The sequence below is a fragment of the Thalassophryne amazonica genome, chromosome 23, assembly GCF_902500255.1.
Source record: "Thalassophryne amazonica chromosome 23, fThaAma1.1, whole genome shotgun sequence".
In the NCBI taxonomy this organism is placed as follows: Eukaryota; Metazoa; Chordata; class Actinopteri; order Batrachoidiformes; family Batrachoididae; genus Thalassophryne; species Thalassophryne amazonica.
This window is the reverse complement of record NC_047125.1, coordinates 7,362,177-7,389,493: the sequence shown is the minus strand read 5'-3', so window position 1 is coordinate 7,389,493 and position 27,317 is coordinate 7,362,177. Positions and strand designations below refer to the sequence as shown.

The window sequence follows — 27,317 nt, the reverse complement described above, 5'->3', positions numbered from 1 at the left end:
TGTACATGTGCACCATCAGTGCTGATGTTACGTGTGGAGGAAATTTGCTCTCCTGTGCGTCTGATTGGAGAACCTCTCCATGACCCTCGTGTTGAAGTCAGGTATGTTTTTGATCAGGTCCTTCTCGACGGAGAGCATAGCCAGAGCGCTGATGTGCTCCTCAGGCTCGGTGTTCCTCACAAAGGCCTTGATCCTCCTTGACGTAGAGAAGCACCTCTCCGACTCCGTCGTGGTCATGGGTGTGGTGATGAGGAGCCTGAGGAGAGCCACAGTCTCGGTGAAGGTGCTCTGAAGGTTGTTGTCCATGAAGAAGTGAAAGAGAGTGAGCGCAGAGGTGCACGCTTTGAAATTCTCGTTTCCGTAGATGAGGGACAGCTCTGTTTTGAGCTTGGACTTGTTGAGCATGGGATAGGCCTCCACGGAGGATTGCAGTGCCGACTGCGGGAACTTCATTCTGTGGCATGGGAACAAGTCTCCTTGGAACAGGGTGGCACTGAGGAGGTGTTTGGAGAAAGAGAAACGCTCCTTGACATGACTCAAAACTGAATGACATACCTAAAAAGAAGAAAAAATTTTAATAATAATAATAAAAACATAATTATGACCCGCTTTTCCCTCAGTTCTTGTTTTTTGGCTGCCTGTTTTTGGTCAGGGCATTCACAGTGGGCCCAGCACAGATCTGCATTGGGATTTGGCACAAGTTTTACACCGGCTGCACTTCCCACCACAATTCCAGTTGTATCTGGAGAAACACAGACAGGACTGAACCATCTTCCACGACAACTGCAGTGGGGCGAGGTGTAGGTCTGGAGGAACACTTTGATTCCTCTAAGCAGGTAGAGGGTCACTAGATCACCTCATCACAAATTCCTCAAACAAAACCGCTCCTTATCCATTCTCAGGTCCATCACTCTGCTTTCTCAGATCGCTGTATCTTGTATTTCGTGTCCTCAGATATATAAGACCTCGTGAATAAAATATTAGAAAAATGTGAATGCAGGTCTCGCAAAATGTAAGTTACAACACGTGAATATCATTCATGATATACATTTTCTTTCAGTTTAAGTCATTTAAGGATTTCATCAATTACTTCAGGAAATTTTGATTGCAAACCTTATCTCCACAAAAATGGGGGATGAGGGGTCACTACACCTGGTAGGGCGAGCAAGCGGGTTCTCGCTCCTGGTGTCAAGGCCTCAGTGGGTGTGACCCTCGCCGGGGATAGCGGCAGGTGGGGAGTCTGGATGGGGCAGTACACCCGTCAAACTGTAAGGCAGGTGTCTGAAGGCAAAATCAGGGAGGACAGAAACCTCCCACGGAGCAGAGGGGTGAAAACTTGCTTGATCTTGATTTTCAGTATGACTATAGACCGTGAAAGTGGGGCAGAACGATCTTTCTGATTTTTTGGGGTTTTAAGCAAGAGGTGTCAGCAAAGTTACCACAGGGATAACTAGCTTGCAGCGGCGAAGTGTTCATAGCGACGTCATTTTTTGATCCTTCGATGTCGACTCTTCCTATCATCATGAAGCAGAATTCACCAAGCGTTGGACTGTTCACCCACTAATAGAGAATGTGAAAGATCCCCCGCACTTTGTTGTGCTGATGCGTTTCGCTTTGTCCCGCTCGACACCACGCTATATTAAATCATTTCATAGCACGCATTTGCTGTCAGAAATTGGCTGATGAAACCATTCTCTCATCGCTCCAAGCATCACAGAGAAATTATCTACAGCTGACATTCATGTGCATCGAGTGATGGAGAACGCATTTGGAATAATCTCAAAGGTAATTATTTATAATATTTTAATAGCTTGATTAAACAGTTGCATTTTTATTCCTTCTTATGAGTTAGATAATGTATCTGTAAAGTTATGTTTATTATAGAAGTAACATCTTGTCATAATCTCAATTTCAAGTTCAGATGCTCTGTGTGCAATGTCAGTGACAGCACAGCTGAACAATTATGACGAGATGTTACATCCATAATAAACAGAATATTACAGATACATTATTGAACTCATAAGAAGGAATAAAAATGCAACTGTTTTACCAATCCATTACAATATATATATATACACACACACACACATTATAAATAATTATCTTTTCCAAATGACGATTCCAAATGTGTTCTCCACCGCACATTGTGCAGGAGAGAAGCTACAGATAATTTCCCTGATTCTGGGATAAGAAATGGTTTCAGCAGCCAGTTTTATTTGTTATTATCTATCGTCCACCTGGTCGTTACTGTGAGTTTCTCTGTGAATTTTCAGACCTTTTGTCTGACAGTGCTTAGCTCAGATAAGATAATTATAGTGGGCGATTTTAACATCCACACAGATGCTGAGAATGACAGCCTCAACACTGCATTTAATCTATTATTAGACTCAACTGGCTTTGCTCAAAATGTAAATGAGTCCACCCACCACTTTAATCATATCTTAGATCTTGTTCTGACTTATGGTATGGAAATTGAAGACTTAACAGTATTCCCTGAAAACTCCCTTCTGTCTGATCATTTCTTAATAACATTTACATTTACTCTGATGGACTACCCAGCAGTGGGGAATAAGTTTCATTACACTAGAAGTCTTTCAGAAAGCACTGTAACTAGGTTTAAGGATATGATTCCTTCTTTATGTTCTCTAATGCCATATACCAACACAGTGCAGAGTAGCTACCTAAACTCTGTAAGTGAGATAGAGTATCTCGTCAATAGTTTTACATCCCCATTGAAGACAACTTTGGATGCTGTAGCTCCTCTGAAAAAGAGAGCTTTAAATCAGAAGTGCCTGACTCCGTGGTATAACTCACAAACTTGCAGCTTAAAGCAGATAACCCGTAAGTTGGAGAGGAAATGGCGTCTCACTAATTTAGAAGTTCTTCACTTAGCCTGGAAAAAGAGTCTGTTGCTCTATAAAAAAGCCCTCCGTAAAGCTAGGACATCTTACTACTCATCACTAATTGAAGAAAATAAGAACAACCCCAGGTTTCTTTTCAGCACTGTAGCCAGGCTGACAAAGAGTCAGAGCTCTATTGAGCCGAGTATTCCTTTAACTTTAACTAGTAATGACTTCATGAATTTCTTTGCTAATAAAATTTTAACTATTAGAGAAAAAATTACTCATAACCATCCCAAAGACGTATCGTTATCTTTGGCTGCTTTCAGTGATGCCGGTATTTGGTTAGACTCTTTCTCTCCGATTGTTCTGAGTTATTTTCATTAGTTACTTCATCCAAACCATCAACATGTCTATTAGACCCCATTCCTACCAGGCTGCTCAAGGAAGCCCTACCATTATTTAATGCTTCGATCTTAAATATGATCAATCTATCTTTATTAGTTGGCTATGTACCACAGGCTTTTAAGGTGGCAGTAATTAAACCATTACTTAAAAAGCCATCACTTGACGCAGCTATCTTAGCTAATTACAGGCCAATCTCCAACCTTCCTTTTCTCTCAAAAATTCTTGAAAGGGTAGTTGTAAAACAGCTAACTGATCATCTGCAGAGGAATGGTCTATTTGAAGAGTTTCAGTCAGGTTTTAGAATTCATCATAGTACAGAAACAGCATTAGTGAAGGTTACAAATGATCTTCTTATGGCCTCAGACAGTGGACTCATCTCTGTGCTTGTTCTGTTAGACCTCAGTGCTGCTTTTGATACTGTTGACCATAAAATTTTATTACAGAGATTAGAGCATGCCATAGGTATTAAAGGCACTGCGCTGCGGTGGTTTGAATCATATTTATCTAATAGATTACAATTTGTTAATGTAAATGGGAAATCTTCTTCACAGACTAAGGTTAATTATGGAGTTCCACAAGGTTCTGTGCTAGGACCAATTTTATTCACTTTATACATGCTTCCCTTAGGCAGTATTATTAGACGGCATTGCTTAAATTTTCATTGTTACGCAGATGATACCCAGCTTTATCGATCCATGAAGCCAGAGGACACACACCAATTAGCTAAACTGCAGGATTGTCTTACAGACAAAGACATGGATGACCTCTATTTTCCTGCTTTTAAACTCAGATAAAACTGAAGTTATTGTACTTGGCCCCACAAATCTTAGAAACATGGTGTCTAACCAGATCCTTACTCTGGATGGCATTACCCTGACCTCTAGTAATACTGTGAGAAATCTTGGAGTCATTTTTGATCAGGATATGTCATTCAATGCGCATATTAAACAAATATGTAGGACTGCTTTTTTGCATTTACGCAATATCTCTAAAATTAGAAAGGTCTTGTCTCAGAGTGATGCTGAAAAACTAATTCATGCATTTATTTCCTCTAGGCTGGACTATTGTAATTCATTATTATCAGGTTGTCCTAAAAGTTCCCTGAAAAGCCTTCAGTTAATTCAAAATGCTGAAGCTAGAGTACTGACAGGGACTAGAAGGAGAGAGCATATCTCACCCATATTGGCCTCTCTTCATTGGCTTCCTGTTAATTCTAGAATAGAATTTAAAATTCTTCTTCTTACTTATAAGGTTTTGAATAATCAGGTCCCATCTTATCTTAGGGACCTCATAGTACCATATCACCCCAATAGAGTGCTTCGCTTTCAGACTGCAGGCTTACTTGTAGTTCCTAGGGTTTGTAAGAGTAGATTGGGAGGCAGAGCCTTCAGCTTTCAGGCTCCTCTCCTGTGGAACCAGCTCCCAATTCAGATCAGGGAGACAGACACCCTCTCTACTTTTAAGATTAGGCTTAAAGCTTTCCTTTTTGCTAAAGCTTATAGTTAGGGCTGGATCAGGTGACCCTGAACCATCCCTTAGTTATGCTGCTGGGGGGTTCCCATGATGCACTGAGTGTTTCTTTCTCTTTTTGCTCTGTATGCACCACTCTGCATTTAATCATTAGTGATTGATCTCTGCTCCCCTCCACAGCATGTCTTTTTCCTGGTTCTCTCCCTCAGCCCCAACCAGTCCTAGCAGAAGACTGCCCCTCCCTGAGCCTGGTTCTGCTGGAGGTTTCTTCCTGTTAAAAGGGAGTTTTTCCTTCCCACTGTCGCCAAGTGCTTGCTCACAGGGGGTCGTTTTGACCGTTGGGGTTTTTACGTAATTATTGTATGGCCTTGCCTTACAATATAAAGCGCCTTGGGGCAACTGTTTGTTGTGATTTGGCGCTATATAAATAAAATTGATTGAATTGATTGATTGAAGTTCTGACAGCAAATTCGTCACTGGCTACGAAATGACTATTTTTCATAACGTGGCGCCAAGCGGGACAAAGATGGTCACATTGGCAGTGCGGGGATCAAATCTGTGCAAGTGCCAAGGTGGCTTTATACCAAAAATGCCCAAAATCTTATGTCAACCGCCCAAGTTATGAAACTGGACTAGTATACAAATAATGAATGTTTATGAGTTCAATGGTACGAATATTTCATGAGGTGAAAGCTGGAACATACCATTCAACTCGGCTTCGCCTTGTTGAATGGTATGTTCCAGCGGTCGATTAACATCGACCAACCCGGGATGGGAATTCGATTTGGCAAATTTTATGCTGGATGCCATTCCTGATGAAACCCTTCCCATTTTTCCAGGAGTAGAAATGGATTCAGAATGTACACCACCTATAGCTGAAATGTGAGAAAATTGGTGGGCATCCTGCCTCCTTCTACCCTCCTTATTTATCCAGGTTTGGGACTGGCACTCAGAATGTACTGGCTGCACACCCCATGTGGTGGAATTAATAATATATGTAAAAAATTTTTTTACAATATCTGACCACCACGTGCCAACAGCCAGAGGCTGTGAGCGCGGACAGGTCGCCAGGCCACCTGCCCTCGACTGCCACCAACCCCCATGGCCCCCTCTGCAGGTGGTGAACCCACAGGAGGGCGGGCCCACGTTGCTCTTTCGGGCTGAGCCCGGCCAGGCCCCGTGGGCTAAGGTCCGACCACCAGGCACTCGCGCGTGAGCTCCAACCCCAGGCCTGGCTCCATACCGGGCGATGTCTCGGTCCTTGATATTGCACTGGTCATAGGAGCTTTTGAACTGCCCTTAGTCTGACCCATCACCTAGGACCTGTTTGTCATGGGAGACCCTACCAGGGGCATGAAGCCCCCGACAACATAGCTCCTAGGATCATCCAGGTATGCAAACTCCCCCACCACGATAAGGTGGCAGTTCGAGGGGGAGTTTAAGAAGGGGGACCGGAGAGTGTGTTCCAACTACAGGGGGAATCACACTCCTCAGCCTCCCTGGTAAGGTCTATTCCAGAGTACTGGAGAGGAGAATTCGACTGATAGTCGAACCTCAGATTCAGGAGGAGCAGTGTGGTTTTCGTCCTGGTCACGGCACACTGGACCAGCTCTACACCCTCCATCAGTTGCTCGAGGGTTCATGGGAGTTCACGCAACCACTCTACATGTGCTTTGTGGATCTGGAGAAGGCGTTCGACCATGTCCCCCAAGGCACCCTGTGGGGGGTGCTCTGGGAGTACGGGGTCCTTTGCTAAGGGCTATCCGGTCCCTGTACGACCGCAGCAGGAGCTTGGTTCACATTGCCGGTAGTAAGTCAAACCTGTTTCAAGTGCACGTTGGCCTCCGCCAGGGCTGCCCTTTGTCACCGGTTCTGTTAATTACTTTTATGGACAGAATTTCTAGGCGCAGCCAGGGTGTAGAGGGGGTCTGGTTTGGGAACCACAGACTCTCCTCTCTGCTGTTTGCGGATGATGTGGTTCTGTTGGCTTCGTCAAATCAGGACTTTCAGTGTGCACTGGGGTGGTTTGCAGCCAAGTGTGAAGCATCCGGGATGAAAATCAGCACCTCCAAATCCGAGGCTATGGTTCTCGACCGGAAAAAGGTGCCTTGCCCTCTTCAGGTCGGTGGAGTGTCCTTGCCTCAAGTGGAGGAGTTTAAGTATCTCGGGGTCTTGTTCACGAGTGAGGGACGGATGGAGAGTGAGATCGACAGACAGATCAGTTGTGGTGAAGAGAGAGCTGAGCTGGGGGGCAAAGCTCTTGATTTACCAATCGATCTACGTTCCGACCCTCACCTATGGTCGTGAAATTTCGCTCATGACTGAAAGAACAAGTACAAGCGAGTACAAGCGGCCGAGATGAGTTTCCTCTGCAGGGTGGCTGGGCGCTCCTTAGAGGTAGCGTGAGGAGCTCGGTCACTTGGGAGGAGCTGCTCCTCCACGTCAAAAGGAGCCAGCTGAGGTGGCTCGGGCATCTTTTCCAGATGCCCCCTGGACACCTCGCTGGAGAGGTGTTCCGGACACGTCCCAGGACACGCTGGAGGGACTACGCCTCTCAGCTGGCTTGGGAACGCCTTGGGGTTCCCCCGGAGGAGCTGAGGGAGGTGTGTGTGGATCGGGAGGTCTGAGCAGCTTTGCTTGAGCTACTGCCCCAGCGACCCGACCCTGGATGAAGCGGAAGAAAATGGATGGATGGATGGATATCTGACCACCTGCTGTGGTTCTGTACAGTGCCTGTTAGCAGGAGGAAAATAGAAGATGATGACAAAAACTTGTGTAGTGGAAAGCGCCATTAATTTGGCCAGTAACAGCATCACATGCACCATCCGTCATTTGTGCATATTCGATGTGAAGCAGAGCATAAATATGCTTTTGAAAGGCGTGTGGCAGAGCTGCTGAGGTACCAGTGAGCACGGGAAAGAGCAGTGGCTGCAGCACTGAACAATGTATAATCAAGCAAAAATGGCCCTGATCAGGCCCGGCACAGATCACGGCGATTAGATCCGCACAGCCATATGTCCAAGTCTGGATAACGCCAGTATCCTGTTACAAGGTAAGCATATTATTTTGTGAATGTTTAATATCTTGAATAGGAATTAACCACATCTAAACATTTCAGTCTCTGCACGTGATGAATGCGTGTGATGAGTACAACTGTAATCTTACATAATACAGTAAAACTCAGATATAATGGATTCAGGTGGATCAGCAAATTTTCTCCGTTATAAACGAAATCATTAAAATGTATAAAATGGACAAAGTCCATTATATGTATGTAACGGAGTAGTTACAGTCAGGAGGTTCCGAATGATCTATAGGGAATCTTGAATGGGGACCTGCCTCATTTAATTACCGGGTCAAAAATTCCTCTGAAAAAAATAAATAAATAAAGACCTGCCTTAAAAATATGTAATTTTTGTTGAGTCACTCTATTTCTAAGTCTGCTACACACTGAGCGGTACCTTAAAATCCTAAACCCTGATTTATGCTTTTGCAGCTCTGTAACTCCGTGTCATGCAATGACATCGACATTTAAACAACTTTGTCGCATCTTTATGCAATTTTTCTGGCTTTTGCTTTTTCTGGATTTTCTAAAGAGTTTGTTCCTCAATGAACTCTTCTTTCTACAACCTCCAAATCAGTAAGATGTACGATTTCCTCCATGAACTGCGGGTGTAATCAGCTGCGCACTGCAACAGCTTTTAAAATATAACGGGAAAGGAAGGAGTGAAAACGTAAAAGTGATCACAGCCTTTTGTGGTGTCCGATGTAGCAGATGCACGTCAGACTGTGGGTCCCATCAGTTTGGAAAAAATAAATCAGCGAGTGTCAGTGCTGAACTTTATTTTCGGACCTCTGTTACTGGGAACATCGAGACTGCTCTCTCCGGTACATGCGAGGGGTTTTTAATGGGAATGCATTGGGGTTGGACAGGACGTTTTGTCAAACATGAGTGAAACATGTGAAACGGATACATATTACACGGAAAACCATACAAAAGCTTTTTGCTTTTGTCTTGTGAGTGCAAATATCTGGTTTATACGATGACGGTTTGGGCAAATTTTACTGTATACCAGAATTGGAGGCAGACCACGAAACATAGCAGAGGTTAATTTTTGACATCTTTACACATCAATGAATATTAAAATACATAAGAACACATAAGTATCTTGTAAACAGATGTTTCAATTCAATTTACCTCTACTTCCAAACGCTGCTTCTCTTCTTGTCCTTTTATCATCCGTTTTTTTGCAGGCTGCCGCTGCACAGATCCACAGTTTGTCTGCTCTTCTTGTCCCGTTGTCTCCTGCCCAGATCCACCATTTGTCTGCTCTTCTTGTCCCGTTGTCTCCTGCTCAGATCCACCGTTTGTCTGCTCTTCTTGTCCCGTTGTCTCCTGCTCAGATCCACCGTTTGTCTGCTCTTCTTGTCCCGATGTCTCCTGCCAAGATCCACCGTTTGTCTGGTGTCCTTGTCTCGTCTCCTGCACAGATCCACCGTTTGACTGCTCTTCTTGTTTGGTCTTCAGTCTTTTTGTTGGTGGCTGCTGCATAAATTCACCATATTGGATTTCTTCTTCTTCTTCTTTCTTCAGTTTTTCTTTGCATTGCTCCTGCACAGATCTGATATGTAGATGTGCTTCTTGTTCTTTCTTCAGTTTTTCTGTGAACTGCTCTTGTACTGCTCTCTCCTGCACAAACTCACCATATGGCTGCTCTTCCATCTTCAATTCTTCCTTGGGCTGCGGCAAGGGTCCATTGCATGGTGGCTCTTCTTGTTCCGTCTTCAGTTCTTCTTTGGGCTGATGCACCGATCCACTGCATGGTGGCTCTTCTTGTTCCGTCTTCAGTTCTTCTTTGGGCTGATGCACCGATCCACTGCATGGTGGCTCTTCTTGTTCCGTCTTCAGTTCTTCTTTGGGCTGATGCACCGATCCACTGCATGGTGGCTCTTCTTGTTCCGTCTTCAGTTTGACTGTGGGCTGTTCTTGTTGTCCTTCTGTCTCCTGTATAGACTGACCGTGTGGCTGTTCTTGTTGTCCTTCTGTCTCCTGTATAGACTGACCGTGTGGCTGTTCTTGTTGTCCTTCTGTCTCCTGTATAGACTGACCGTGTGGCTGTTCTTGTTGTCCTTCTGTCTCCTGTATAGACTGACCGTGTGGCTGTTCTTGTTGTCCTTCTGTCTCCTGTATAGACTGACCGTGTGGCTGTTCTTGTTGTCCTTCTGTCTCCTGTTGTCCTTCTGTCTCCTGTATAGACTGACCGTGTGGCTGTTCTTGTTCTCCTGTCTCTTGCACAAATCCACTGCACAGAGAATCACCATGCAGAGAAGGAATGGCATTAATGATCCAAAACACAATTACTATTATTATTCCTTCAGCTGCTCCCGTTGATGGTCACCACAGCAGATCAATCATTTCCATCTCACCCTGTCCTCTGTATCTTCCTCTGTCACCAACCACCTGCATGTCCTCCCTCAGCACATCCATAATCCTCCTCTTTGGTCTCCCTCTTCTCCTGTCTGATGGCTCCATCCTCAGCATCCTTCTCCCTATATACCCTGGGTCCCACCTCTGCACATGTCCAAACCATCTCAATCTCACTTCTTTGACTTGTCTCCAAACCGTCCCACCTGAGTTGTCCCTCTGATACATTGATTCCTAATCCTGTCCGTCTGTCACTCCCAAAGAGAGCTGCAACATCTTCAGCTCTGCATCCCGTCTTATTTTTAGTGCCACCGTCTCTGGGCCATACAACATAACTGGTCTCACTACCGTTTTGTAGACTCTTCCCTTCATTCTTACATATATTCTCCAGTTCCTCCCCCCACCCCCCCCCAAAAAACAAAAAAAACAAAATCACTCCTGCCACCTTTTTCCACCCACTCCACTATACCCTTTTCTTCACCTCTCTACCCCACTCTTCATTACTTTGGACAGTTGACCTCAAGTACTTAAATTCATCTACTTTCACCACTTCTACTCCTTGTAACTGCTCTATTCCACTGGGCTCCCTCTCATTCACACACATGTACTCAGTCTTGCTCCTACTGACTTTCATTCCCCTTCTCTCCAGGCTAGATTCAACCTGCTCTCTACGCTCACTACAGATCACAGTATCATCTGCAAACATCACAGTCCATGGAGACTCCTGTCTGTTCTCATCTGTGAACTTTATGTCTCTGTAGTTACTGCAGCCCTGCACAAACCCTTGTTCTTAAAACATTTCCATGACATTTCCATGCCTCCACTGGAATGTCACCTGGACAGACTGCCTTTCCACTCTTCAGCCTTACTAATCTCTTACACCTCCTGATTTACCATCAGCCAGCCATCATTTTCATCATTCATCAGCTCCTCAAAATATTCGCTCCACCTACTCAACACACACTCCTCACTTTTCAGCACATTGTCATCTGCATCTTTTACCACCCTAACCTGCTGCACATCCTTTCCACCTCGGTCACACACAGTACTTTACTAGCCGTCTCTCTCACCACATCTACGGCAGTTTTCCAGTTTTCTAAAATTGCTTCTCCATCCACTGCCTCTCTCACCTGCTCACTGAATTTCATACAACGGTCTTCCTCCTTCAGCTTCCCCTATCTGTTCCTTTGTTAAGCTCTGACTCTTCCTATTCTTCACCTCTGAAGTCATCCTACAAACCACCATCCTATGCTGTCTAACTACACTCTCCCCTGCCACCACCTCACCATCTCCTGCAAAGACTGTCACACTTATGTCACCCTGTGCTCCTCCAGTTTCCTAAAAATCACCAGAGCCACCCTGTGCTCCTCCAGTTTCCTAAAAATCACCACAGCCATTTCCAACCTTTTTGCAATCATCATCTTCCCTTCCACATTCCTGCCCTTGAAACTTATGAGCCTAGAATATATACACTCAACAAAAATATAAATGCAACACTTTTGGTTTTGCTCCCATTTTGTATGAGATGAACTCAAAGATCTAAAACTTTTTCCACATACACAATATCACCATTTCCCTCAAATATTGTTCACAAATCAGTCTAAATCTGTGATAGTGAGCACTTCTCCTTTGCTGAGATAATCCATCCCACCTCACAGGTGTGCCATACCAAGATGCTGATTAGACACCATGATTAGTGCACAGGTGTGCCTTAGACTGCCCACAATAATAGGCCACTCTGAAAGGTGCAGTTTTGTTTTATGGGGGGGGATACCAGTCAGTATCTGGTGTGACCACCATTTGCCTCATGCAGTGCAACACATCTCCTTCGCATAGAGTTGATCAGGTTGTCAATTGTGGCCTGTGGAATGTCGGTCCACTCCTCTTCAATGGCTGTGCGAAGTTGCTGGATATTGGCAGGAACTGGTACACGCTGTCGTATACGCCGGTCCAGAGCATCCCAAACATGCTCAATGGGTGACATGTCCGGTGAGTATGCCGGCCATGCAAGAACGGACATTTTCAGCTTCCAAGAATTGTGCACAGATCCTTGCAACATGGGGCCGTGCATTATCCTGCTGCAACATGAGGTGATGTTCTTGGATGTTGGCACAACAATGGGCCTCAGGATCTCGTCACGGTATCTCTGTGCATTCAAAATGCCATCAATAAAATCCACCTGTGTTCTTCATCCATAACAGACGCCTGCCCATACCATAACCCCACCGCCACCATGGGCCACTCGATCCACAACACTGACATCAGAAAACCGCTCACCCACACGACGCCACACACGCTGTCTGCCATCTGCCCTGAACAGTGTGAACTGGGATTCATCCGTGAAGAGAACACCTCTCCAACGTGCCAAACGCCAGCAAATGTGAGCATTTGCCCACTCAAGTCGGTTACAACGACGAACTGGAGTCAGGTCGAGACCCCGATGAGGACGACGAGCATGCAGATGAGCTTCCCTGAGACGGTTTCTGACAGTTTGTGCAGAAATTCTTTGGTTATGCAATCCGATTGTTTCAGCAGCTGTCCGAGTGGCTGGTCTCAGATGATCTTGGAGGTGAACATGCTGGATGTGGAGGTCCTGGGCTGGTGTGGTTACACGTGGTCTGCGGTTGTGAGGCTGGTTGGATGTACTGCCAAATTCTCTGAAACGCCTTTGGAGACGGCTTATGGTAGAGAAATGAACATTCAATACACGAGCAGCAGCTCTGGTTGACATTCCTGCTGTCAGCATGCCAATTTCACGCTCCCTCAAATCTTGCGACATCTGTGGCATTGTGCTGTGTGATAAAACTGCACCTTTCAGAGTGGCCTTTTATTGTGGGCAGTCTAAGGCACACCTGTGCACTAATCATGGTGTCTAATCAGCATCTTGATATGGCACACCTGTGAGGTGGGATGGATTATCTCAGCAAAGGAGAAGTGCTCACTATAACAGATTTAGACTGGTTTGTGAACAATATTTGAGGGAAATGGTGATATTGTGTATGTGGAAAAAGTTTTAGATCTTTGAGTTCATCTCATACAAAATGGGAGCAAAACCAAAAGTGTTGCATTTATATTTTTGTTGAGTGTATATTACTGGAATATCTAAAAAAAAAAAAAAAAAAAAGGTGTACTTTTCATGATATTCAAAGTTTTTTGACATGAACCTGTAAATTGCACCAGAGTACAAGTCACATGGTTTTTTCTGTATAACCAGCTCTTCAATTATGGATTTTTTGTGCATTGTTGCACAGTACATTTATTATTGGCATTTATTCTTTTATCAGTATTACTGGAGTTTATTTTATTCATGGTTTGGTTCCTGAGAAAACCTGATTTCACCAGTTGTTTTTGATTAATAACAAAGCATGATTTTATTATTATTATTATTTTTCACTACAGTATTTTCCTTAGTAAATGACACTTTTTTTCTTTTTTTTTTTACTAGTTTGGGAGATCCTGTGACTTGTACTCTGGTGTGGCTCGTAGTCTGGCTATTACAGTACAGAAGTCACACAGAAGTACAAGTTACCTCCAAACCTGGAGAACACTGTCATTATTTACCTGAGTCTTCGCATGTTGTCAGTGAACTGCTGGATGAACATTTTTATGTCAATGGAGTCAATGTTCTTCTTATGCAGCTGTGTAGACAGCAGGCCCACGTGTGGCATGATCTTGTGAAACAGCACCAAGAAAAAGCAGAAATCTTCATCTCTGAGGATCCTCATCAGGCTCCCGGCCTCTCTGACCGTCGCAGCATCAAAGTCACCAGAGTCTCTGATGCTCTGGAAACACCTTAGGAGGTCTTCTCTGTGGTCATACACGGAACTGGCACTGTGGAACTTCCACCTCAGTATTGAAGCATCAGGAAGTGTGCGTGCCAACGCCTGATTGAGCACCGTCGTTCGCTTCAACAACAGGGAGAAGAATTCATCAAATCCAGCAAGATTTGAAAAAAAGACCCGGGTTCCAAAGAGGTGTGACGTTGCCTGCTGCAGGATGAGGTTCAACTGATGTGCATAACTGTGGACATAGTGTGCGCATCTGTAGACATCTTTTACTTTACGGTGCACTCCTCCTGTGGCTCCCCTCATCACAGCCACCCAATCATAGGCTTGGGCGATCAGCTTGCTCTCTTGTCCCTTGGGGAGGATTTTGCTTAACCTCTCCAACAGCACTGCGGCCGCTGCGTCAGTGGTCGCATTCTCAAGATTGATGAACTCGAAGAAACGCTCTTGGACGTGGTTGCTGGTGTCGATGTACCGCAGCACAAGCGCCGACTGGCAGTGGGTGTAAACGCCAGCGGCCTCAACCACCTGAATAGCAAGATAGCTGGCAGTTTTCACTTCCTCCAGAATGTGGTCTTGAAGAACGGACAGCATGCAGTCCAGAAGCTCCTTCTGCACGTTCTTTGTGATGTCTTTGAAAACTGCTGCTGTGTTCAAGTGCTCCTCCAACACGCTGTCAAATGACGCGAGGAAATCCACCAAGCCCCTGAAGACACACGTGCCGCCTGAGGTCTCGCCCTGGCTGGACAAGGGCAGCTCAAAGGCCCCGCAGAATTTAATACAGTCGATTACCTTTGACAGAATGTACTGGTTCCTATCCACCTCTTGGTTGTGTTTCTTGAGAAAAGTCCTGTGGTGGTCATCCAGCTGCCTGGCTACATCTGTGCTGCCGAGGAGGGCTAGCTTAACGGTATTCACCATGTGCGTCTTGGCGCACTCATGTGACTGTATTCTCTCTGACAAATGTCTCAGATCTCGTACTCCTGCGCCAGTCCACGCGTTCTCTGTCCCCGCTGTTGGAAAAAGTAAACATGGGAAGCAAAATAAGGCATTGGTCTGAGTGCATCCTGTGAGCCAGGTCTTTTTGCTGTACCAGTTAGGAGAGAAGACTCTGTTAAAGGGTCTTTTAGCCCGGTGGTCCTTCTGGGTGATGCTGATGCAAGGCTGGTCTGGGCCGAGCAATTTTATTTGTAATTGCTCTTCCAAAGTTCTTCTGTTAAATGGATTTTGAAGTAGAGATCTGACAGAATTCGGCCTTGGTTCTTGCTGCGATGGTGCCCTCATCGGTGTGTGACCCTGTGTGACATCACACATGTTTTATAAGGCTGAACTGTGGTGCATCTGATCTGACCTACACAATATTAATTGCATAATTTAAGTTGTAGCATTTAATTTATATAATTATAGTTTTTAGTCCCAAACTGATGTCATATAATGTTACACACACATACGTGCATCTATGATATAAAGTGTCTGCAGATAAGAGAAGCATTTGTAATAATAATGGGAAGATTTTCATACCCAGTGATGAAAGTGAGCCATGGAAAAAAAAAACTTAAATTTTTTTGGCAATAGTGAAAACCTGAAGCCCCTGTCGGGGCATCTGCGGGTTGGCGGTTCGTAAACCAACACCGTGCATTAACCGCCACCAACTGTTTGGGTGTGGAACATTAATGGTGCTATCAAAATAACCCGGTGTCACAGACTGAACGGTCCCCTCACAGAACCAATTCTGTGAGTCTGACTACAACCAAAGCGATCAAAGGGAATAAAGTGATTATTAACCATTAGATGACAAATCAAAACCTCTTAAATCATTTTAAAGTCCGTTTTAAGCAGAAACAAGGCAGTTTTAAGCAGAAACGAGGCGATAATCGCTTCATTTTGCTACAGACGCCCCGAAATGACGTAGGCGCAGCAGCATGTCAGACTCTGTGGTGCTCTGATCAGTCCACCATCTTATATTATGAAATAATGCTGAATTTATGTGGAAATGATTGTTGTACAAAAGCTTCAGATATCGTCGCTGAGATAGACGACGTAGTGCAGCAGATAAGAGAATATTTAGAGCAGAATCCTGCAAATGGTGATAAAAGCATCAAATTTGGCAGAAATACTCCTTAGACATTCCTCTTTTAGAAAGAAAAAAAAAACAATTGGCCACTTGACTTTTCAATCGGTGGTCAGGTAGAGAGGTCAATTTAAGAATTACACAGGGGTCAAAATTAAAAGATGCTCCAATCATATTGAAACCTATACCACATTATTTACCTGATCATAAAGATTCCAAAAGGGTATAGTTTGGACTATGTGTGACTGAATTCTATGGAGTTACGGGATAAAACAGCAAGAATGGTGACAAAGGTCAGTGTCAGTTTGTGCAGGGGTCAAAAGTTAAAGTTGCACCAATTTTGGTAAAAAGTGATGCAAATTATTAGTTGATTTAACAACTAGAAGAACAGAAGAATAAAAAGAATAGTTTGGCCCATGTATCATGCTTAGTTATCACGTTACGGGGTAACATATGTCACATGTCATAGAATCCAATAGACGTTGACCTTGTTTGACCTTTACTTTGGAGACCAAGCATTCAACACTGTTGAAACTACTCCATTTATTAATTCTATTAGCTCAACCAATAATTTGCGTCACTTTTTACCAACAGTGGAGCAACTTTAACTTTTGATCCCTGTACAAACTGAAACTGATCTTTGTCACCATTCTTGCTGTTTTTATCCCATAACACCATAGAATTCAGTCACAGATGGACCAAACTATACCTTTTTGGAATCTTTATGATCAGGTAAATAATGTGGTATAGTTTTCAATATGATTGGAACATCTTTTAATTTTGACCTCTGTGTAATTCTTCAATTGACCTCTCTACCTGACCACCGATTGAAAAGTCAAGTGGCCAATCTGTTTTTTCAAAAGAGGAATGTCTGAGGGAACCGCTCGGTCGGTGACATCAGAAACATTTACCACGCGAGTAAAAACCCAGATTTCTGTGAAAAACTTTGGACACCACTGAGATACAGTCAGAGAGCAAACAGGCTGATCTGACTGGGCAAATTCAGAAGTTATTAGCCAAAATGTAAAAGTGGCTGTTACGTGCCACCGAGAGGATGATGGTGATGTTAGATATATTTGAGTTTGTTATTTATTTACTATATCAAGTACTTACGATGCTTAAATGGTTATTTTGAGTTTTAGTTATCTGCCTTCACTGCGCATTGTATGGCCTGCCTTACAATGTAAAGCGCCTTGGGGCAGCTGTTTGTTGTGATTTGGCGCTATATAAAAAAATTGATTGATTGACTGTTTGAGTATACATGTCAACTGATCTGAACTGGTTTTATCTGATCACAAACGAAGGAGTTAGGTTCCACCAGGTACCGAACAACTGTGTGCTGAAGACAAGGGGCGGGGTTTCCCCTCTATCTACACAAGCCAATAAGATTACATGTTTTCTCCCTCAGCCCCAACCAGTCCCAGCAGAAGACTGCCCCTCCCTGAGCCTGGTTCTGCTGGAGGTTTCTTCCTGTTAAAAGGGAGTTTTTCCTTCCCACTGTAGCCAAGTGCTTGTTCACAGGGGGTCGTTTTGACCGTTGGGGTTTTACATAATTATTGTATGGCCTTGCCTTACAATATAAAGCGCCTTGGGGCAACTGTTTGTTGTGATTTGGCGCTATATAAAAAAAGTGATTGATTGATTGATTGATTGATTGATTGATTGTAGGAATAAATCCCACCTACTGTACCACCCACATTGTCTTTTATAAAATCCACTTGTTTGACCACGGGGTCTCTCACAAGATGGAGCCCTTGTGTGGGCTGCATCTCTGGAGACCCAGGCCTGTTTTTCAGCGTGACTTTCAATAAATTCAAACTGAGGAATGCATCAATTTTGCTCTTTCTAAGGGGCAGTATTACAAAAAGAAGGTAGACTTAACAATGATTTCAAAATTGATTTTCCTACAATTTAGATCACAACCCATAACATAAGCATGTGTGGAAATTATGATGGATGGAAAAAGACTTGACAACTTCCCACACCGGCGCAATTTCCCACAATGGCGTGTTTATTTTCTCTGACAGGTTAAAAAACTCATGGACTTCAAAGTCAGCTCAGCACCGCGCGGCCCATCAAAAACATCAAAGAGACTGTAGCGCTGCATCATCTGTAGCTCTGAACCTGACACACTTTAAACTTCAGCGCATCGTCAAACGCACAACACAGAACACACAGTCTATTACATGTTGAATCATAAAGTGTCTTTGAAAACTTGTCCGGATTGAAAGTGTGGCAGACGGACTGAACAGATTCCTATAAACCCTAAAACTCCACAGAATTTAACACACTGATCAGGTGTCGCCGATCCGAACAATCCCCCCCTAAAAATCAGTCCACCCTGCCTTCACTGAGCATGTGTCATTTCAAAGCGTCAGCAGCGATTCACCGATTATCACCTCGTTTCTGCTTAAAACTGCACTCCAGCCATCATCTGTCTCAGCAACAGATATCTGAAGCCTTTGTACAACAATCATTTCTACATAAATTCAGCAATAATTCATAATAAAAGATGGGGGACCAATCAGAGTGCCGGCTATACCACAATGTGAAATGTCCGAAATGGAGGCTAGCAATCATGAAACGGGGGTAAAATGTAACAAAATGGAGCAGACTGACTCCAAATATGATTCCACAAAGTACTTTTATTTAAATTTTTTAAGCAATATAGGGACTAATAATAAAAAAACGGGGATAAAACATAGCAAAATGGAGCAGACTAACTCCAACATGATTCAATTAAGTACTTTTATTTGATTTTCTTAGCGAAATGGGGACTGATAACAAAATGGGGGTAAAATCTAACGAAATGGAGCAGACTGACTCCAAATATGATTCAATTAAGTACTTTTATTTACATTTTTTAAGTGAAATGGAGCAAAATGGGGACAAACAAAGAAATGGGGATAAAACGTAGCAAAATGGAGCAGACTGACTCCAATATGGTTCAATTAAGTACTTTTATTTTTTTTTTGGTGAAATGGGGACTGATAATAATGAAATGGGGATAAAACGTAGAGAAATGTAGCAGACTGACCCACTGACTGAAGTTTCATCTGTTGAACACCAGATGGCGCACCTACCCCTACTACATGTATCGAGCACGTCTCACAAAAGACACAAAACCCAAGAAATTCAATAAAAGTACTTAATTGGAGTCAGTCTGGTTCACTTCGCTCCATTTCATTACATTTTACCCCATTTCATGATAATCAGGCCGCATTTCGCATTTTAGTATTCTCAAGGTCAGCCATCTGGACATTTAACCTTGAGGGCGCGGGTTTTCTCAGTGAAAACATCACTGAACTCACTGGTCACTTTTCAAAGGAGTCAGAATTGTCCCAGGCAATGATAGCTGTCACAGCTGTCCGTTAGAAGGAAGTTAGAGACAATAAAAGACTGTCTGATTGCAACAGAACAACATACAGACCAAGTGTGTTTTCACCGAGCAGCCACGAATTCTCGCCTTCAGACTGGCCACTTTTTAAAGTGACGGAGTACCAACCTCGAGAATGGCCCTCAGAGTGTGTCTGAGTCTGACGTGCTGCTGCGCCTACGTCATTTCAGAGCATCAGTAGCCATTCTCCGATTATCGCTTTGTTTCTGCTTAAAACGGCCTTGTTTCTGCTTAACCCTCTGGGGCCGACGCCGTTATATACAACGGCTAAGACCAAGCTTTACTAAATTATAAATAACTTTAATGATATGAGATAGAAACTTACTTTTTTGCTGAAAAGATAACACCGCTGACTTTCGAGCCAGCCATCGGCCATCTTTGTACTCCTCATAGAAGCTGTACGAACCAAAGATCACTTTCAGGAGTGATATGTTACTAGTTGGCCCGTTTGAATAGCCCCCTGGGTGCTCCAATGAGCACATACTATTAGTACATACTCAGTGCGCCCTGCGCCATTACGCACAGCGATCAGTGAAAGCAGACGGAGCGCCTCTGATGACAATCTCACGTGAAAGCAGCTTTAGGAGCAGCACAGAACAGTCCAAAACAGAGTAGAAGCAGAAGTTTGTGTTGTAACCTTTGTGTAATAGCAGACAGAAATTGCTTTGAGATGAAGACAAAAAAAAAAAAAAAAAAAAAAAAAAAAAAACGCATAGACCATTTTGTATATATTGTTCAAAATGTGTGTGTGTTTTGAATAAATGTGTGTGGAAAATTATTTTCCGCTTCTCTTTTTTCTTTCTTATTTTTGTTTGTAAACCTTTATTACACTTATAAAACACAACAAAAACATATATATTCTGAAAGCACAGGTTGTCCTGAAAAAGAGACATAAAACTTGATTGTGGGATGCAGGGAGAGCTGTTAACAGCAATAATAAAACATTTATGCCAGGCGAGTGACCTGTCCAAAAAATGCCCTCAGACCCCAGAGGGTTAAACCTGACTTTAGAATGATTTTGTCATCTGATGGTTAATAATCACATTATTCCATTTGTGCAGTGAAGGCAGAGCAGACGGATTTTTAGGGGGGGGGTACCGTTCGGGTTCAGGATGTGCTTGCTGTTGCTCACCTCATCCTGCTGGTGGCGCACTGGCAGCTGAGCGGTAACATCCACCCTCCCAAAAGCAGAGAACTGCAGACAGCTGTGCATGTGGAGCTTCGACTGCTCATGTTTCTTGATTTTTGCTGACAGATTCATCACGTCCGTCACTCCAGTTGTTGTCCACGCTGCGCTGTCTGCAGCGCCGCCTTCAGGATGGAACAGGAGGCAGGGGAAGCAGAACACCGCGTCGGCCACGTCACAGCCCGCGAGCCACCGCTTTCTTTCATACCACCTCTTTGAAAAGCCGCGGGTGTAGGATTTACCCGCCTTTGAAAACAGCTGTTTAATTGCTAAATTTGGTCTCGGGGGTCCTAACTGTTTCGTTACCAATTTATCTTGAACTGTACGCTGACTAAAAGGAATTTCTTTCAAAGACACAATCGAGTTGCTGCTCGCCGCCATCTTCACACCACGTGATTTGCGGTGCTGCGTTCAGGACGCCTCGGAACACCTGTGCTTTTTAAACACCGTAGCTGTCGCTAAATAATGGCGTCTCCAAATTTGCATAAGAGGAATAACGTCGTGGGAGGGACAAAAAGGGAGTTAAAAAAAAAAAAAAACGAAATATTTTTAGAACGACAAACGAACTTTCTTGTGTTGATTCTTGGGCTTGCAACCAACAAAAATTAATGTTCCTCTCGGAGTTAATGCTGCGTTCAGAACCCTCAGAAAAAGTGTGTTCATGTTAGCATATCAAAGTAGAGCTATGCTAACCTTACCGTTTGGGTTAAATTAAACGGTCGAAAACGTTTTTTGTTGCTCAGTGATGCTACTAATTGTACATAGAATGTGAATATATTACATATAGCCATGATGTTAAAACTGTGATGTCAACTCGGAATTAGAGGTGGGCGGATCGATCCTAATATCGGTACCAACGCTGGTATCGATATTGAACGATCCTCGTGTAAAAAGATCGATACTCAAGCTTTTATTCTCTCCCACACGCACTGACTGCTGCACACGCAGATTCATCAAAGTCTACTCTCTATCTGTAAGAGCATGCGCTGTGCTGTGTCACACAACACTGAGCAGCGCACCCTTGTATTGTGGTTTCTCAGCCCTCTACCTCAGGAGATTTTGTTTAAAGTTGTGTTGTGATATTTTTTAAACAAAAATGTTGATTGTGATACTAAAGTATTTTGTTGTCATGTACAATGTTTGGCGAAATTCTGTCCTAGGTCTTTTGGATCCTTTAGGATCTATGAAGCTTAAATATGAAAAAGTATCGGTATTGATATTGGCGATACTGGGCCTGTATTTACTTGGTATTGGATCAATACCACAATTCCCGGTATTACCCACCTCTACTCGGAATCCACAGGTTGCTCATTAAGCCAGTTTTTTCTTTTTTTAAAATAACCACACATGAAGTGACAGCAACAGTCTGTTGTCTAATTAATGACCATCCATACCCTAATCTAGGACATCAGAGTAGCACCCAAAACCGAATTGTGGTGACAGCCACAAACACGCAACCATCCACACACAGAGACCCAACTCACAGCTAAATATCAAATCACTACTGTGGCTTGTGTGTTATTGGGCCAAGACTAAAGTACAGAACCTTTCCATATGATATGGACCACTCCAGTGCGTCTAAACCATACGGCTGGTCGCAAGCGACATGGTCAACGGGCCCAGGTTTCAAAGCTAGTTTTGAGGACATACCATCATAAATTCAAACTCAAATATTCAAGTCAAGACTACTAGCGGGTGGGAGTGTACCAGGTGCGAAAATTAAACATCCTGTTTAACTTAATATGGCTAAAAAGGAAAAACTTTGTTCTGCCGTGTTGTGAAAATGCAAACTTTTATATCTTTATATAACTCCAGAAAATAAGAAGAAGAAAGGTGCTCTGTGATTTAGAAATGCCACATCCATCTGATTTCAATGTAACTACAGCAAATAGACCAGGACTGTAAAAATTTTAGACCTCTGTAATCTGAAAGTGAAAGAAGTTTCTTATTTCAATGACACAGTGTTTCAAATGTGGCAGTTTCCGAGCGGAAATTCTTCCCCAACTGAGTGTCCAATGCTTTTTTCACCCCAGAGCAAGAGGTCGGGCCTCGAGCTCAGGGGTTCCGATCCGAGTTACCACATCGGCCCCGTTTACGATTGGTTAGACAATGTTACTAATATTGAAAATGCATCTTTACAAAGACAAACATTGAGAATCTTACTGAAATGGACCAAAATCCAAGCAGTTTAATTTCCTTCAATTTCCATTCCATTTATTTACAAAGAGAAATCACAATACACACAATAAGTCACCCCAAGGTGCTTCACAGAGGAAAGGTATAACCTTACCAACTCTTTCAGGTGTGAGATTTTATTTTTTTTTGGATGAAGAAACATGGGCTACAAGTAACGCATTTAAATTACTTAACTCCCTGCTCTTCAATAAATATGCCATTTGTACCTGAAAATTGTGTGCGTTACAAATCCCACACCATGTCATACTTGTCCCACGTCACTGAAAATACTTTGCTTTCCACATGGACTTTAACAATTAATTTAGATCCTTACGTTCCACCGTAGAACACAATTAAGTGGATCCAGATCATAACCTGAGATTACGCAACAAGCATCGTTATTTCTGACCCCTTGCTCAATCCCAGTCCCCTCCCTCCATCTTTCTTCAACAGGAATCTGCAACACTGACTGCAGCTGAGTTTTGGTACAAACACTATCAAATACCCTCTGTGAAAATCACTACAACTCGTGTAAACATCAAATAGGGAAACAGGTGTTTTTTGGGACAAACACTGACACTGAAGTCAGTCGCTTCACTGTGACTCACAGTTTGCAGATGACTACATGCTTTACTTCAACACTGGCAGTAAATGATTCTTCCACAAGGGTGGCATGCTGTCTTCAATGACAATTGGCAGATTGTTAACCACACGTACAACACAATTACTACATTTTCACACAAAGAAAGAGGTTAAACTATACATCACATACACAGCAGCATCCATAAAAATGTTTTTTTTGTATCATTTGAAATAATGGTTAACTGATTAATAACATTAAGGGAAGTAATGTTGGAAATGGTTAGCTAGGTTCAATTAGGCCAATGTGCCCAGTATAGCAAATAGTCATCAATATATATTTGCATAATGTCTAAAAGACACATTTGTCAGAAAACTTGACATGAAGCATTATTAACAAGAGCAACCCGTGATTTCTCACGTTCTGCCAATCCAGATCACCTCCAAAATTCAATGGAGTCTTCCACATGCCCTAATATCTATCTGTGGTACAAATTTGGTGAGAATCCATTAAGTAGTTTTGACATAATCCTTCAAAGCCTATATAAAATGAAATCTTGATCCAGAATCAGGATCACCTCCAAACTTTAATGGAGTCTTCCATGGCCTAATATTTGTCAAAATCTGTGCAGTAGTTTTGACGTAATCCTGCTAACAGATGGACAAATAAATAAATGGCAACGATTTTATTACAGCCTTGGTGGATGTAGCCAGTATTTCATTTTGACTGTATCCAATTCAGGAATAATATTAGGGTGGAATAAAAAAAAAAAAAAAAAAAGGGGGCATGTTAAAATACAGATTCTGCTCAGAAAGATCTGGTTTGTGGATTTATTTCAAATCCATCTTTTTTTAAATTAAATTTGTACATCCTGAAATTCAGAGGGCTGTTATAGCTTCTGACCACTGGGAGGCGCCTCAGGTCACCGTCAAGACTGAACAAAAGCTGAAATTACTTTTTTTATATACAATGTGAATAATCAAAAATAATACTTTTAAAAATATGATAAAACTCAATTTGTCATTTTCATGATCTTTAAAATTTTGTGTTTCAAGCATTTGGTCTTTTTTATGTTAATAATTTGTTGAATGTTCTAATTACAGTTATGAAAAGTCAAATAACTTTGTTCACTTGATAATTCATCACATTAGCAGGTAAACTGTACGTTCCAAATTTTAGGGATTAGTCGAACTGTTAGTTTAGACGATATAGAATAATATGTTGCTTTTCTGAACTTCTCTGAATCTTGAAATTAAATAAATTTAAGTAATGAAAACAAGAGCAGCCTCCAAAAATAATGTGATGACTGTGACCGTGAGACTAATGACATGATTTATCCATGAGGTGGCACTATTTTGGACTGAGCTCAAGAATTCCTTTGGCAAGAAATAGTTTTACTGATATTTTCCACTTTTTCTCTGGTCTTTTGGTAATTTCAATTAAATCTAAAGCTTAAACAATAATATGGTTATTGCAAAAATTACACGCTGCTAACCCACAGCAAGGGTTTTAGTCTTGGGTGTATATGCTTTTTTTGTTTTTTTCAGAAAATACAGATCTTTGTGATGTCATAAGGCCAGTTCTGGGAATGCGAAAAAAAAGGAGATAAAAGAACCACCTCTACACAAAATGTACTGAAAATCCACCCACTCAGCTCTCATGTGCACAGATGAACAGACAGGTGATCACATAAGCTCCGCCCTTCTGTTGGGTACAAGACGTAGGAAGAGTACAGACATTGTAATAAGGTGATTCCGAATGTTTACCACCCAAAGTATTTCTAATACTCTTCAGTTTGCATGTTTCCATATTTAGAACATAATTTTCCCTAAATACATTTTTACATAAATTTAAGAATATTAATATAAATACAAGAATCTCTTTACAAAACTCCCTCACTGTAAACATAAAGTACATCTATGTGATGTGAGTGGACCTCCTGCGGGGGGCACAGCGGGTCTGTATTTGCGTCACACGACAGTGTGGAGCGGAGTTCCTGTGGCATGTGTTGGGGACGGCGAGTTCTCCGGTGAGGATGACAGGGAATGGGCGGAGGCTTCCCTCTGCAGGTCCTCCACGTTCCTCTGGAGTTCTGCCCGAAGGAAGAGGAGCTCCTTCAGTGTCTGGTGCACCGGTATCTGAAACAACCACATTTCTTTGATTGTGGACGTGTGCGTTGCTGTTAAAGATGGCTCACGTTGGTTACAGTTTTTTTTTTCTTCTTTTTTGTAGTGCTGAAACAAACAAGGAACCAATATAAAGGACCTCCTTTCACCCTCACATTCCACTGTGCACCCTCTCATTCACACATGGATGCCATCTTACTCCTACAGACTTTCATTCCCCTTCTCTCCAGAGCATACCTCTACCCCAAGGGGAACAGGCTCAACTCAACCTGCTCCCTACAGCTCACAATCATCTGCAAACATCATTGTCTACGAAGACTACCATCTGATCTCATCAGTCAACTGGTCCATCAGTACTGCAAACAAGAAAGGGCTCAAACCCACCACCTTGGACATATCTGTCATTAACTATGCATTGTGATAATTGCATTTTCTTTTTTAACAACACAATTCATGACACCATGCAAAGTCAACTAATGGAAGAAATATTGACCTCTTACAGAACAATGATGAATGAAAATACACAAATAGGAAATAGATAACATCATATCATATATAACATGAATCGTATCGTCCATCTAATTAATTCTTACACCCATAATTCCTACCGCATAGCTCACCATTGTCACTCAGTCCTCAAACATATCCTGTGCCACTCTTTGCCTGCTTTTCTGGAACGCCAAACATCCTCATGATACCAAAACTCTTCTCAGCTCCCGATCATAAACATTCTCGAAACCCAACAAATTTCGCAAAATGACAGTCTCCTCAATGTCAACAGTGGATAAAAGTGTGTGAGAAACTATTTAGCCGACTAAAAACAGTACCACAGTTCAACACTCTTAAATGTACAATATTTGTGCTCCTGGTTCAATTTTGGTGGCAAACCTGCGGCCTCATGCGAGGGTTCCAGCGTGCGTAGTAGCTTGTCCAGACCTCCAGATGTCTGGAGGAAACTACTGGATACAGGATGTGGTGCTTGTAGTCGACAAAGAACGGATTGGTGAAGTCTTCAGGCTGGCTGTTGGCGAGCAAACAGTCAAAAAAAAAAATATATCGTCCACCGGACCCAGTCACACAAACGAGGCAGTTGGCCTACCTGTTAATGTAGGACCACAGGGAGATGGTTTTGGACTGCACTCCCTACGGGTGACAAAATAAGTGTTTAGCTTTCAACAAATACGAAGTGGACGCTATAAATGGCTATCTAGCACAGCCCTGGTGTAACTGTAGTTTTGAATTTATGATGCAAGAACATCAATATAAACAAAGTCATAGGCCCAATTCATGCCACTCCTATTAACAGGGGTGCACATAACTGGTACTCATGGTGCGTGTGCGTACTCAACATAATTGATGCACAGCAGAGGGAAACACTTTTTCTACAATCCATCATTGCTTTCCTCTTATGAAGCACTTCCCTTCTGTTTTCTGTTGCGCATCATTTGTTTTTAGCATGCACCCGCAAACATCATGAGTACCAGTTATGTGCATGCCTGCCCAATAACTAAAGTTATGTTATTAATGTTAGTAGTAGCTTGTCTAAACCAATTGAGTCTATCAACATTTTTGGGTCGGTCTACCACATGTACAACATGAAGGTAATTTAGCCTGCGTCTGCCAGCATGTACTAACATCGGTCAGTATATACTACCCAACTGTTACTGTAGTACACACAACTGACTGAATAGTAAGGACAATTTGGACGAACTATGTCACTGCCATACAGTATTATCAGTCCTTTGACCTGGATGTTTCAACATAGTCATGCACAAGTGAAAATTGATATTTTGGAACGGCCGACAGTTCCTGATACTTATGTGTATTTGTACAATTCCATGGGCCCGTGGATAC

The 27,317-nt window shown here is 42.8% G+C and overlaps 2 protein-coding genes across 5 annotated transcripts in view; both read right to left on the bottom strand.

Moving 5' to 3' along the window:
• Positions 1 to 27: 27 nt before the first annotated feature.
• LOC117505367 lies at positions 28 to 20,975 on the bottom strand. The gene is made up of 4 exons (XM_034165010.1): positions 20,529 to 20,975; positions 13,705 to 15,224; positions 8,917 to 10,021; positions 28 to 555 (listed from the first exon to the last, which is right to left on the bottom strand). The coding sequence occupies exons 1-4, from the start codon at positions 20,961 to 20,963 to the stop codon at positions 28 to 30; spliced, it is 3,588 nt and encodes a 1,195-aa protein (XP_034020901.1). The 5' UTR covers positions 20,964 to 20,975.
• A 3,208-nt stretch (positions 20,976 to 24,183) lies between these two features.
• mtmr1a (myotubularin related protein 1a) overlaps positions 24,184 to 27,317 on the bottom strand; it is a 33,466-nt gene continuing 30,332 nt past the window's right edge. For all 4 annotated transcript variants that reach the window (XM_034164219.1, XM_034164216.1, XM_034164218.1 and 1 more), the window contains exons 16-18: positions 26,563 to 26,606; positions 26,352 to 26,484; positions 24,184 to 25,475 (exon numbers count right to left, since the gene is read on the bottom strand). In XM_034164219.1, the coding sequence (XP_034020110.1) occupies positions 25,308 to 25,475; positions 26,352 to 26,484; positions 26,563 to 26,606 (345 nt within the window). In that variant the 3' untranslated portion in view covers positions 24,184 to 25,307. The remainder of the gene's footprint in view (positions 25,476 to 26,351; positions 26,485 to 26,562; positions 26,607 to 27,317) is intronic.

Bases quoted from the DNA above. Each gene is read 5' to 3' on its own strand.
- LOC117505367 (XM_034165010.1), bottom strand. From the start codon at position 20,963: ATGGCGGCGAGCAGCAACTCGATTGTGTCTTTGAAAGAAATTCCTTTT. The intron at 15,225-20,528 runs GTGAGCAACAGC...GATGTCACACAG, and splicing joins TGCGCCACCAGCAGGATGAG to GGTCACACACCGATGAGGGC. The intron at 10,022-13,704 runs GTAAATAATGAC...TTCTCTGTGCAG, and splicing joins GACAACATGCGAAGACTCAG to TGGATTTGTGCAAGAGACAG.